We start from the raw sequence: 12,460 nt of genomic DNA on the forward strand, positions 1-12,460 counted from the left end.
TATTCTTCTTCAAAATTAATCTAGTAAGTCTCAAAGTCTAATTTTTCCAAATACCTCTGGCACAGTTTCTCTAATCCTCCCCACCCCACTCCTGACAAAGACAGTCCCTCTAATGTAATCACTGAATTACATCAAATTTCCAGATTAGTAGCAATTGCAACCTAGTCTAATTAGCAATGTCCAGGAAATAGCAAACTTTGATCTGCTGCAATTCTACTATCCTAAAATAGGGCGGTGGTGGAAGAGGGTGGGGGGTGCAGGTTTGTAATTCCCAGAATGCATTATCTTCCATGGCTCTCCCTATTCTGCATCTTTTTTTAACTCAATGCTCATACCTCCTGCTTTTCACAAATCTTTATTTATGCAGAAGTGTTGTTATCCTCCATTATGTCTGAGAACCTTAAGGCTCTCCACAAGGTTAAGACACTTAACTGAAGTTCATGGAGCTGGTAAATGATGAAGCTGATTGATCCCACTCTGTTCTAATCTCATAGCCTTTGTCCTTACTCGCTATCCTATACTATCTTAGACTTGAAGGGGCTGCAGTGAGAATTCAGGAATTATTAGCCAGGTGCCATTCGTAAGCTAGAAGTATATATACATTTTTAAACAGGAGAACTACAATTAATGTTTTCTTCTAGCAAGAGGCAGTATTCTCTGGAATCTGAATTGAAGTCATAAAAGTTAAGTTTACAAACAAGATTTTAAACCAGAACGGGACTAGTTGATCCCTGATACATCCAGGTAGTCACATAAAAGAAAAGAGCTGAAAAAGAAACAGCGTGAAGCCCTCTGAGGGGGTGACTATATCAGATTCTCGTCATTCCAGCTCTCCTTTGGCAGCCTGTATCCCCAAGCTCCTAGGCTGTGCTCTTGTTCAGGGACTGGCCATGGAAGTGTTAAACAGAGAAGCAATTTTATCGATCCTAGAGACCTGCCCAAGAACGTGAGGAGAATTGTGCATATTATGTTTATCAAATAATATTACAAATGAAACAAATGAAAATTGATTCCCAAGAAAATGCAGATGGTAACAATGCAAATAAATGTTCATTATGAAAACCTCAAGACTTTTTCTCTTCCTTCTATGGTCTTTGTTTATTCATTAACAAAATCACATTTGGGCACAGTATTTCATCAAAAAGCTTGTGCAAACATTTTTATACAAGCCCTTTAACATCTAGCAGTTCCCCCAAAAGTTTGATGTCCTGAAAAATCTAATTATTACTGGTAACTTTAAAAGATCACAGTAATTTATTTTTGTCAAATATGACTAAAGATTAATGGATACAATCAGGAATAATTTGGTAAAAACATATCAAATGCAGAGAAAGCAAAATTTGTTGTTAAGTGAAGCATCAAATATAATAAAAGAGCAAATTCCATGAATGAACAGCAACAATGCACAATTCATTAACCAAATGCCCACAATCATTTCACACTTCAGAGCGCTACTGATATGATCAGAAATTGTTGTAAAAGGATAAATATAGATTAACTTCAGCATCTCTATACATTTTAATTACAAATGCTACCCTCAGAGGGCTACCAGCATAATAAAGGAAATATAAACTATGGATTTGGGCTTCCCAGGTGGCAGTGTGGTAAAAAATATGCTTGCTGACGCAAGAGACGCAGGTTCGATTCGTGGGTCAGAAAGATCCCCTGGAGAAGGAAATGGCAACCCACTCCAATATTATTGTTTGGAGAATCCCATGGACAGAGCAGCCTAGAGGGCTACAGTCCATGAGGTGGCAGAGTCAGACACGACTGACTGACTAAGCATCAGTTCAGTTCAGTTCAGTTGCTCAGTCATGTCCAACTCTTTGCGACCCCATGAATCACAGCACACCAGGCCCAGCACACCAGGCCTCCCTGTCCATCACCAACTCCCAAAGTTTACACAAACTCATGTCCATCGAGTCGGTGATGCCATCCAGCCATCTCATCCTCTGTCATTCCCTTCTCCTCCTGCCCCCAATCCCTCCCAGCATCAGGGTCTTTTCCAATGAGTCAACTCTTCACATGAGGTGGCCAAAGTACTGGAGTTTCAGCTTTAGCATCAGTCCTTCCAATGAACACCCAGGACTGATCTCCTTTAGAATGGACAGGTTGGATCTCTTTGCAGTCCAAGGGATTCTCAAGAGTCTTCTCCAACACCACAGTTCAAAAGCATCAATTCTTTGGCGATCAGCTTTCTTCACAGTCCAACTCTCACATCCATACATGACCACTGGAAAAACCATAGCCTTGACTAGATGGACCTTTGTTGGCAAAGTAATGTCTATGCTTTTGAATATGCTATCTAGATTGGTCATAACTTTCCTCTCAAGGAGTAAGCGCCTTTTAATTTCATGGCAGCAATCACCATCTGCAGTGACTTTGGAGCCCAAAAAAATAAAATCTGACACTGCTTCCACTGTTTCCCCATTTATTTCCCATGAAGTGATGGGACCAGATGCCATGATCTTCGTTTTCTGAATGTTGAGCTTTAAGCCAACTTTTTCACTCTCCTCTTTCACTTTCATCAAGAGGCTCTTTAGCTCTTCTTCACTTTCTGCCATAAGGCTGGTGTCATCTGCATATCTGAGGTTATTGATATTTCTCCCAGCAATCTTGATTCCAGCTTGTGCTTCTTTCAGTCCAGCGTTTCTCATGATATACTCTGCATATAAGTTAAATAAGCAGGGTGACAATATACAGCCTTGGCATACTCCTTTTCCTATTTGGAACCAGTCTGTTGTTCCATGGCCAGTTCTAACTGTTGCTTCCTGACCTGCATATAGGCTTCTCAAGAGGCAGGTCAGATGGTCTGGTATTCCCATCTTTTTCAGAATTTTCCACAGTTTATTGTGATCCACACAGTCAAAGGCTTTGCCATAGTCAATAAAGCAGAAATAGATGTTTTTCTGGAACTCTCTTGCTTTTTCCATGATCCAGCGGATGTTGGCAATTTGATCTCTGGTTCCTCTGCCTTCTCTAAAAGCAGCTTGAACAACGGGAAGTTCACGGTTCATGTATTGCTGAAGCCTGGCTTGGAGAATTTTGAGCATTACTTTACTAGTGTGTGAGATGAGTGCAATTGTGCAGTAGTTTGATCATTCTTTGGCATTGCCTTTCTATGGGATTGGAATGAAAACTGACCTTTTCCAGTCCTGTGGCCACTGCTGAGTTTTCCAAATTTGCTGGCATGTTGAGTGCAGCACTTTCACAGCATCATCTTTCAGGATTTGAAATAGCTCAACTGAAATTCCATCACCTCCTCTAGCTTTGTTCGTAGTGATGCTTTCTAAGGCCCACTTGACTTCACACTCCAGGATGTCTGGCTCCCGATGAGTGATCACAGCATCATGATTATCTGGGTCATGAAGATCTTTTTTGTACAGTTCTTCTGTGTATTCTTGCCACCTCTTCTTAATATCTTCTGCTTCTGTTAGGTCCATACCATTTCTGTCCTTTATTGAGCCCATCTTTGCATGAAATGTCCCCTTGATATCTCTAATTTTCTTGAAGAGATCTCTAGTCTTTCCCATTCTGTTGTTTTCCTCTATTTCTTTGCATTGATTGCTGAGGAAGGCTTTCTTATCTCTCCTTGCTATTCTTTGGAACTCTGCATTCAGATGCTTATATCTTCCTTTTTCTCCTTTGCTTTTCGCTTCTCTTCTTTTCACACACACACACAAACTATGATTTATCCATCACTTTTATAAATTGCAACTCCATACACATAAGACATTCAGTCGATTATTTAAAAAGACAGCAATTGATATGTTAGGAGGTATTAAATGACACCATTTTCTTAGCTGTTACTAACTATAAGTATTTTAAAAATCTTGTCAATATTCTGGCTCTAAAAATTCTTACCTTTTCAAAATCATCATCATCATCACTACCATCACCCACAATCAAATGCTAACGTACTAGTTAATATTCTTTACTGTCCAAAGGAAAAATGTTTGTTCAGCAAATATTAATAAACTCCTTGAGGGCAAAGCCACATCTTATTAGTTTTTATATTCCCAGAACTGGTTTAGTGGTTGACTCACTAGTAGTATTATTACCAATAGCAGAACAAAACACTGGAAATAACTTAAAGAATCAGTATAAAGAAATGAATACCATATACATACTTGAAAGTAACACACTGCAAAGTAATGACTATAGTATGATCATGTCTATGTTTTCTAAGAGATATAAATATAAAAATTTCACAAAAGCAAATATAGGTGAGACTTTTCAAAAGGAGGTATGGTACAAAATGGACTTAACTAGTAGCTGCCTTTTTACTACTGCACTCAAGATCCGCCAACCCACCCTAATTCTTTGACAAGTTGACTTTACAACTTCCTTTCCTCCCTTTAGTTCCAGGTCTCCATTTAAACAAATTCTTGCCTTCATAGTATCTTTTCTCATTTTCTTCTCATCATTGATACCCAGTCAGTTCTCAATTTGGGATTCTTCCCTATCATGTACTTTCTCTGTCCCAACTCTGACACATAAGGGAGCACACACACACACACACACACATATCCTTTTCTAACCAGAGCAGAGCAACCACTATTCCTACCACGTTATCTTTCACTTTGTTTCTGTCTTTGAGAAATGCTTCTTACTGTCCTGCCAAAGCAAAGATACATCTTTCTTAGCCCATACCTTGTATTTTTCTAAGACCTTGTCCACATGCAGCCTTCTATTATTTGAATATCAAGGTTCCCTTCTGGGTCTATAGAAATATTCAAATTGTGCCTGTCTTAAACGAGTGAAAGACAGAAAAAAACAATTCTTGCACATATTGCCTCCCTTATTCATATCCTATGACATCAGCAAGTTTCGCCCTTTGTCCTGTGTCTAGATCTCTTAAAAGTTTATACCCACGCATGCCTCTTCCTTATTGCCTATCCTCTCCTCAACACTAACGCTCTTCAGAGTCTCAGAGTGGCCTGTTGAGTAAAGTCCAAAGGCCTTTCCCTGGTAGGTCAGGCCCAGTCCTGCCTTTCCAGGATTCTCTCATGCCCTCCCCCACACAGCCTGGGTGGTCCCAATTGAAACGTCGGTTGTTCACACACACATTGTTCCTTCGCATGTTCCCTCAGATTGGCACACTTTGAGCAAGCAAGTTTGGCCTCTTAAAATTCTACCTGTGCTAAATAGCAGCTTGCTTTATCCAGATACAACAATGCCCCCCAAGCTTTTGCAAGGCACACAGGATAACTCAATCTCCACCAACAAGAATTACAGAACTGGGAGCAACCTCAGTGTGCTGCCTGGATCAACCATCTTTGTATTCACATGTAGTACCTTGAATATTGCATGCATAATACTCAGCCAATATTTGTCTGAAATCAAAGAAAAAGAACTGCTATATATTTCAGTACATAGCATGAATATAAGTGGTGACCTGAAGAAACATATTTTTCTGAGTCCTACTGGGAAAATGACACCCCTGGACACAGAAAATTGTCATCTGGTAACTTCTAACCTCTGGGGTAGTCCCAGGACAATTGGGGCAGTCCCAAACAAGATCTCCCATGACAAGGGAATGCGTCCTTTTTTCCACTCTTTCTCCCAGGCCTCCAGGGGAGAGAATAGAATTCAGATCCTTTGAGAGATCTTCAACCATTCTTTCCCTCTGACATACTGTGCCCCAGGATAATCTAATTCAAATTATAAACCATGGATGGAGACAGAATTACACAAAAGTTAGGGTCTGCCAGGCAACAGAATAGGATCCAGGGCTTATATTGTGAATTTACCATTACCTGGAAGTGACAAAATGGACTTAGGCTATGATGTCTACATGGATCAACTCTCAAGTGAGGGTCCTGAGCAATCCTAGTAAAATCTAGGGTATTTTTTTGCTTAGGTATGCCTAATCTCATGAAATTTATTTCATTTATGTAAGACTAAAATCTATCAGATATGCAAAGTAAGTCCAGAGTAGATGTGGTAGTAACTTCATCTAATAAAAATTATCCCATGTAACAAATTACCACCATTGAGTATGAAACTGCAATGAATATTGAACCTTACATAGTATCTAAAAAAAATAATCCAGAGTCAAAATTTCTTGCAGCAGTACCAGCCCAACGTGCTGTATCTAAGAACACCACAGAGGATGATCTCTCCAGGATGACTGGTTCTAAAAGTCTTTTTGCCTTCATGTCATTACTGTCAGCTATCATACTGCCTACAATTTATTGTTTTTTGCTTTGTATGACAAGCCCTGTTTTAAATCTTCTTCATGATTATGCATTTAATCTTCAAAACAATCATCAACAGAAGGTATTTTTTTTCTTATCTGAAAGATGAAGAAACTTAACGAAATTAAGTAACTCACTTAAGTGTGTGTGTGTGCATGTGTGCATGTGTACACATACATATATACTTCTGATAAAGCACCTGAGCCAGAATATGTACCCATATTTCTTTGATTCCAAACTCCACACTAATAACCATAGGCAACAGAACCAAATCATTAAATATATCATATGTAAGACCGCTGGTGTTCCCTACTAAAGTTTATTTCTTTATATATCCTGTTGCCATGTTGAAAGAGCTTCTCATAAAGTCTTTCCTAAAACTGATTAAAAGGGTGACAGAACTACAGGTTATAGGTCTTTTTCATTTTTTACACATAAACTAGAGTTTCGCAAACTGTGGTCCATGTTTCACTGGAAGAGATGATTTTAATAGAGAAACAAAAAGAATTATTTTAATAGATTAATTCATTTTAACAAATCTTTCTTTAAAGATAAACCACTGACATAAATGTGATTTTAAATGATACACAGATATTTTTACTTCACATAAATGTACTTTATTATGTAAAAAAAAACTAACCAAAACATCAAATCAATGAATTCACAGGAATACAGTTTTCTTTTTAGATAAACCCATCTCAATGTGAAAGACAAGCTATATTTAATTTTAAAATTGTCTAAGTACCTATATTTTAAAAATGAGAAGGTGCTTCACAAAGAGTGGAAAATGAAGAAATGCAGTAGTAACGTGACTTTCCAGCACTGAGTGCACATTTGTGTCTACATCGGGAGGAAAGATGAAACCTCTACCTGCGTTACATGCATCCACGCCAGGACTCACCTCTGGTGACCGCATCCAGGGCACAGCCACTTCCTGTCGCTCCTCCTCCGATGACAAGTACATCGAACTCAGATGTGTTTTTCAAAGTCAGTATCTGAGCTTCTCTGGAAGGAGGCTCCCTGTTAACAGGTTCTGAAATGCAGTCTGCTGCTTCAACAAAGGCCAGGTTCACCTAAGATAAAAGGAGACCATTTTCAGATGTTCATCTGGAACGCCAATTTAATAAATTTTACATTACACTAAAAAAAAAAGAGAGAAACACTTGTAATGAAGATGATAACCAGAGCTAGACCAGAGTCCATAGTCCATATGGAATGATAGAATCAACTGCCTTGGAGGAAAAAAAAAGTTCTTAAAATTCTGTGGTTTTTTTCCCCATGAATCATAGCTATTTAACTATGGAACACCTGGTTTCAGATTTGCTATCTCAACTGATTGTTTTGATTCCATACCCAGCCAAGTTCAATTACTTTGCACAGGGTACAGCAGTTCCCAAATACCCTGTCTGAGACAATTTATAGGAGAACATAAGGAAATGTTTTACCTAGTAGTAGCCATTCATTCATATAACATTTAAAAGTGTAGAAAGGAGGAAGAAAAAACACTTTATGCCTTTCTGCAATTTCTTAAAGGTATATGTTCTTAACTTCCCTGACAAAAATACATTCTAGAGTTTGGGGATCTCTAAGTCAGTACAATTAAAAAGAATCTGTTCAACAGAAGTTACTATCCAGCTTAATAATCAGCTATGGCCAATGGGAATAATATTATATAAAGATTTTAGTCAGTGGTTTCCCCATTAAATGCTTTAACATAAAATTATAGATTATATATTTAATACACACTATTTCAATTTGTGAAACCTTTAACAATAATATAATTAAAGCTGACCATAGTCCCCCTCCAGTACTCTTGCCTGGAAAATCCCATGGATGGAGGAGCCTGGTGGGCTGCAGTCCATGGGGTCGCGAAGAGTCGGACACAACTGAGAGACTTCACTTTCACTTTTCCCTTTCATGCATTGGAGAAGGAAATGGCAACCCACTCCAGTGTTCTTGCCTGGAGAATCCCAGGGATGGGAGAGCCTGGTGGGCTGCCATCTATGGGGTCGCACAGAGTCGGACACGACTGAAGCGACTTAGCAATAGCAGCAGCATAGTCCCCCTAAAGGATAATGACCTTCCTTATTTCTATTAATAGTTCTTTCATTAGACTATAACTTATCATCCTAAATCAAGAATGATGCTCAGTTCAGTTCAGTTGCTCAGTCATGTCCAACTCTTTGGAAACCTCATGGACTGCAGCACGCCAGGCGTCCCTGTCCATCCAGAGTTTACTCAAACTCATGTCTGTTGAGTCGGTGATGCCATCCAACCATCTCATCCCCCATCGTGCCCTTCTCCTCCTGCATTCCATCTTTCTCAGAATCAGTGTCTGTCTTTTCAAATCAGTCAGTTCTTCTCATCAGGTGGCCAAAGTATTAGAAGTTTCAGCCCCAGTTTTAGCATCAGTCCTTTCAATGAATATTCAGGGCTGATTTCCTTTAGGATGGACTGGTTGGATCTCCTTGCAGTCCAAGGGACTCTCAAGAGTCTTCTCCAACACTACAGTTCAAAAGCATCAATTCTTCAGCGCTCAGCTTTCTTCATAGTCCAACTCTCACATCCATACATGACCACTGGAAAAACCACAGCCTTGACTAGACGGACCTTTGTTGACATAGTAATGTCTCTGCTTTTGAATATGCTGTCTAGGTTGGTCGTAGCTTTTCTTCCAAGAAGCATCTTTTAATTTCATGGCTGCAGTCACCATCTGCAGTGATTTTGGAGCCCCCAAAAATAAAGTCTGTCACTGTTTCTACTGTTTCCCCATCTATTTGCCATGAAGTGATGGGACCAGATGCCATGATCTTCGTTTTCTGAATGTTAAGCCAACTTTTTTACTCTCCTCTTTCATTTTCATCAAGAGGCTCTTTAGTTCTTCTTCACTTTCTGCCAAAAGGGTGGTGTCATCTGCATATCTGAGGTTATTGATATTTCTCCTGGCAATCTTGATTCCAGCATGTGCTTCATCCAGCCCGGCATTTCTCATGATGTACTCTGCATCTAAATTAAATAAGCAGGGTGACAATATACAGCCTTGATGTACTCCTTTCCCAATCTGGAACCAGTCTGTTGTTCCATGTCCAATTCTAACGGTTGCCTCCTGACCTGCATACAGGTTTCTCAAAAGCAGGTCAGGTGGTCTGGTATTCCCATCTGTTTAAGAATTTTCCACAGTTTGCTCTCCACCATGACCCGTCTGTCTTGGGTGGCCCTACATGGCATGGCTCAAAGTTTCATTGAGTTAGACAAGGCTGTGGTCCATAAGAATGACACTAGTCTTAAAAAATAAAGTTGTCAGAGTCGAAAGCTTAGAAAAACAGGTAAATATCGGTTTTTTCCTCCAAAATGCTGATACTAGGTTTATTCACTGTTTTGAACAGTGCTTGCCAGTATTGCTCTAACAGTTAGTTATCCACAGATACGTAACTCCTGTCCTCTTTTATTTAAATCATAGCAGCAGCACAATTCATTCTGCTGTAGGGGCTACATCTGAAGCTCTGAGCCACAAGCCAAGCTTCTTCCATAAAAGGTGATCTTAGCTCTGATCAAGAGATTGTTCTGATAAGTGACTTTTTAATTCATTTAAATAAAGCAGACCACATTGCTCCTTACAATTTTATTAAGTAATTATCAGGCCAATTGGATTTTTATAAAAATAAATCTAGAAGCCACAAAGTACATTGAAAGAAACCTGGATTAGAACTGGAGAGTCCTGCCTTTGGTCTTAGCACTTGTGTTTACTAGTAAAGGGACTTTTAACTAATTATCTCTCTGACCTTGGTTTTTCTCTTTGCAACATGGACTAAATTCCCTATGAAGTCTCTGTCTCTGTGTCTCTGATTTACTCTCAGTCTGAATAATATTATGAAATGAAAGTAGTTGGTAAACTATTACACCAAAGAGGAGTTGGATTATTGCTAAATAGATTCCTTAGTAGCAGGAAACAAGAAACTTTCAAAACATATTTTACTAGGTATCATAAAAACAAAAGGTTATAATCAGGTTCCATAATTTTTCAGGTAACTAATTCAGATTCCAAGCCACAAAAATCTTCTGCTTCTTTACTTAACTCCTCCTAATTGTCTGCTAATACCCATTCCCCCATGTTCATGTTTCCTTGCATTTAAGGTAACAAGCTAAGGAAGTGTAACCAGCTAGGCTAGGTGCTGGGGAGAACACAACGCCGTTCAGTCATGGTCTCCATCTCCTTTCATCTAAGGAGAATAATATATACATACACATACACACAGTAAATACACAAGAACAAATGACAAAACAGAGAAGGCGGGGGGGTGGGGTGGGGAAGTACCATGCTATGACCATTCAGATTAGGGAGGGAGAGTCTTTCATTTGAGAGTTTCAACTGGGCCATGACAGATGGATAAGACTTGGACATGAGACTGACAAGTGACTAAACCGCCAGAGCATTTTCACACATCAAAAGAATTGTGCTGACATTTGCTGCTTGGTAAGTTTCCTAGAACTAGCTGAAAAATAAATGTAAGGACCCTACTACAGTAGAGTTCATTAGAAAAGCCCCCACTCTACTGTGCTAACAGGTGAATATTAAAGTCAGCTGAACCTCTTTAGCAAGTATACTAGATCGGATGGACATTCCTTCTGCCCATCTCTCCACTGACTGTGCTGTTTCTCCTGGCCTCATCCCCTGCCTCATGCTTCTCAAGGGTACATTCTAACCTGTCTCATCTTAACAAACAGTAAAAAATGTCTCTTACATATGGTTCTATCACTTAGCCTAAAAATTCCTGAAATATCTGTATACCCTTGCTTTTTTTACCACCTCACCTTCTATTCAGGTTTCCCAGGTGGCATTAGTGATATAGAACCCTCCTGTCAATGTAGGAGACCTAAAAGGCATGGGTTTGATCCCTGGGTCTGGAAGATCCCCTGGAGGAGGGCATGACAACCCACTCTAATGTTTTTGCCTGAAGAATCCTGTAGACACACAAGCCTAGTGGGCTACAGCCCGTGGAAGCAACTTAGCACAGCACCTCCTATTCACTCCCCGTCTCCGTTTAACAGGGATTTTCAGGGGTACACCAGCACCACTGTCATGGCCTCCACCACCTACACTGACCAATATCTGTTGTGCTGCAAAATCCAATGTGCACTTGTCACCCCTCACTTCAGCTGTCATCTCGGCACATTCACTCACCTCATCATCTGGAAGACAATTACCTGAGACGAACCACCCTCTCCCACCCCCCACCCCCAGCTCTTGAACCCACTCTCTCCTAGTTTCCTTTGAATGTCTGTCTTCGGTGCAACTTTATATGTTGTATACCACACTGACTCTCAACTGTGTTCCTCTATTCCAGAACCTGGATACCAAACTACGTAGATGGAACCTCTATTTCAGTGTCTCACATATATCTCAAAATTCTACTGATACAGTTTATCTCCCCAAACCTTTTTCCCTATCAGTTTTCCTCATCTCGGTAAAGGCATCATTATACATCCAGTTGCTTGTGCCACTTTCCTAAGTCTCATATCTGATCAATCACTGAGTTCTATAAATTCCAACTCCTAAAGAATTCTCACATCTAGTGACATCATCCTCACTGCCCTCTTTCAATCCAGGTACCTTCCCTTTCCTCTGTACTAAAATGATATTCTCCTACAGGTCTTCACACAGTTACCATTCTTCCCTCCAAATCATTCTCCATACTGCAGCTGGGGTAATCATTTAAAAACCCAAATCATGTCATTTCCATCATTTCCATGTGTAAAACCCTTCAAGAGCTTTCAACTCACTATGAGATTAAAGGTAAAGCATCTTCATGCTAGTTTCTAAGATCATTCGTAGTTTTTCAGAGTAACTTAAAACAAACAAAGAAATGCACAATACTATGGGCTGGTGGTGATACAACACAACTGAACTCTCGTATATTGCTGATGGAAATGCAAAATAATCTACACATTTGGGAAACAATTTGAGAGTTTCTAAGGACTTTCCAGGTGGCACTAGTGGTAAAGAACCTGCCTGCCAATGTAGGAGACACAGGAGACACGGGTTCAATCCTTGGGTTGGGAAGATCCCCTGGAATAGGAAATGGCAACCTGCTCCAGTATTCTTTCCTGGAAAATTCCATGGACAGAGGAGCCTAGCAGGCTATAGCCCATGGGGTCGCAAACAGTCAGATGAAACTGAGCACACACAATAAAGGTAAAAATACACTTACCATACAACCCCCCTGCCAAGGTGGTTTACTCAAGAGAAATCAAAATCTGTG

The 12,460-nt window shown here is 39.8% G+C and overlaps 1 protein-coding gene across 4 annotated transcripts in view; it reads right to left on the bottom strand.

Annotated features, from left to right (window-relative positions):
- The window catches only part of GPD2 (glycerol-3-phosphate dehydrogenase 2), a 150,540-nt gene that overhangs the window by 84,976 nt on the left and 53,104 nt on the right, over window positions 1-12,460 (bottom strand). For all 4 annotated transcript variants that reach the window (XM_019972543.2, XM_019972534.2, XM_070767690.1 and 1 more), the window contains exon 3: window positions 7,102-7,273. In XM_019972543.2, the coding sequence (XP_019828102.2) occupies window positions 7,102-7,273 (172 nt within the window). The remainder of the gene's footprint in view (window positions 1-7,101; window positions 7,274-12,460) is intronic.

Source organism: Bos indicus, chromosome 2 (assembly GCF_029378745.1).
Source record: "Bos indicus isolate NIAB-ARS_2022 breed Sahiwal x Tharparkar chromosome 2, NIAB-ARS_B.indTharparkar_mat_pri_1.0, whole genome shotgun sequence".
NCBI classification, from domain to species: Eukaryota; Metazoa; Chordata; class Mammalia; order Artiodactyla; family Bovidae; genus Bos; species Bos indicus.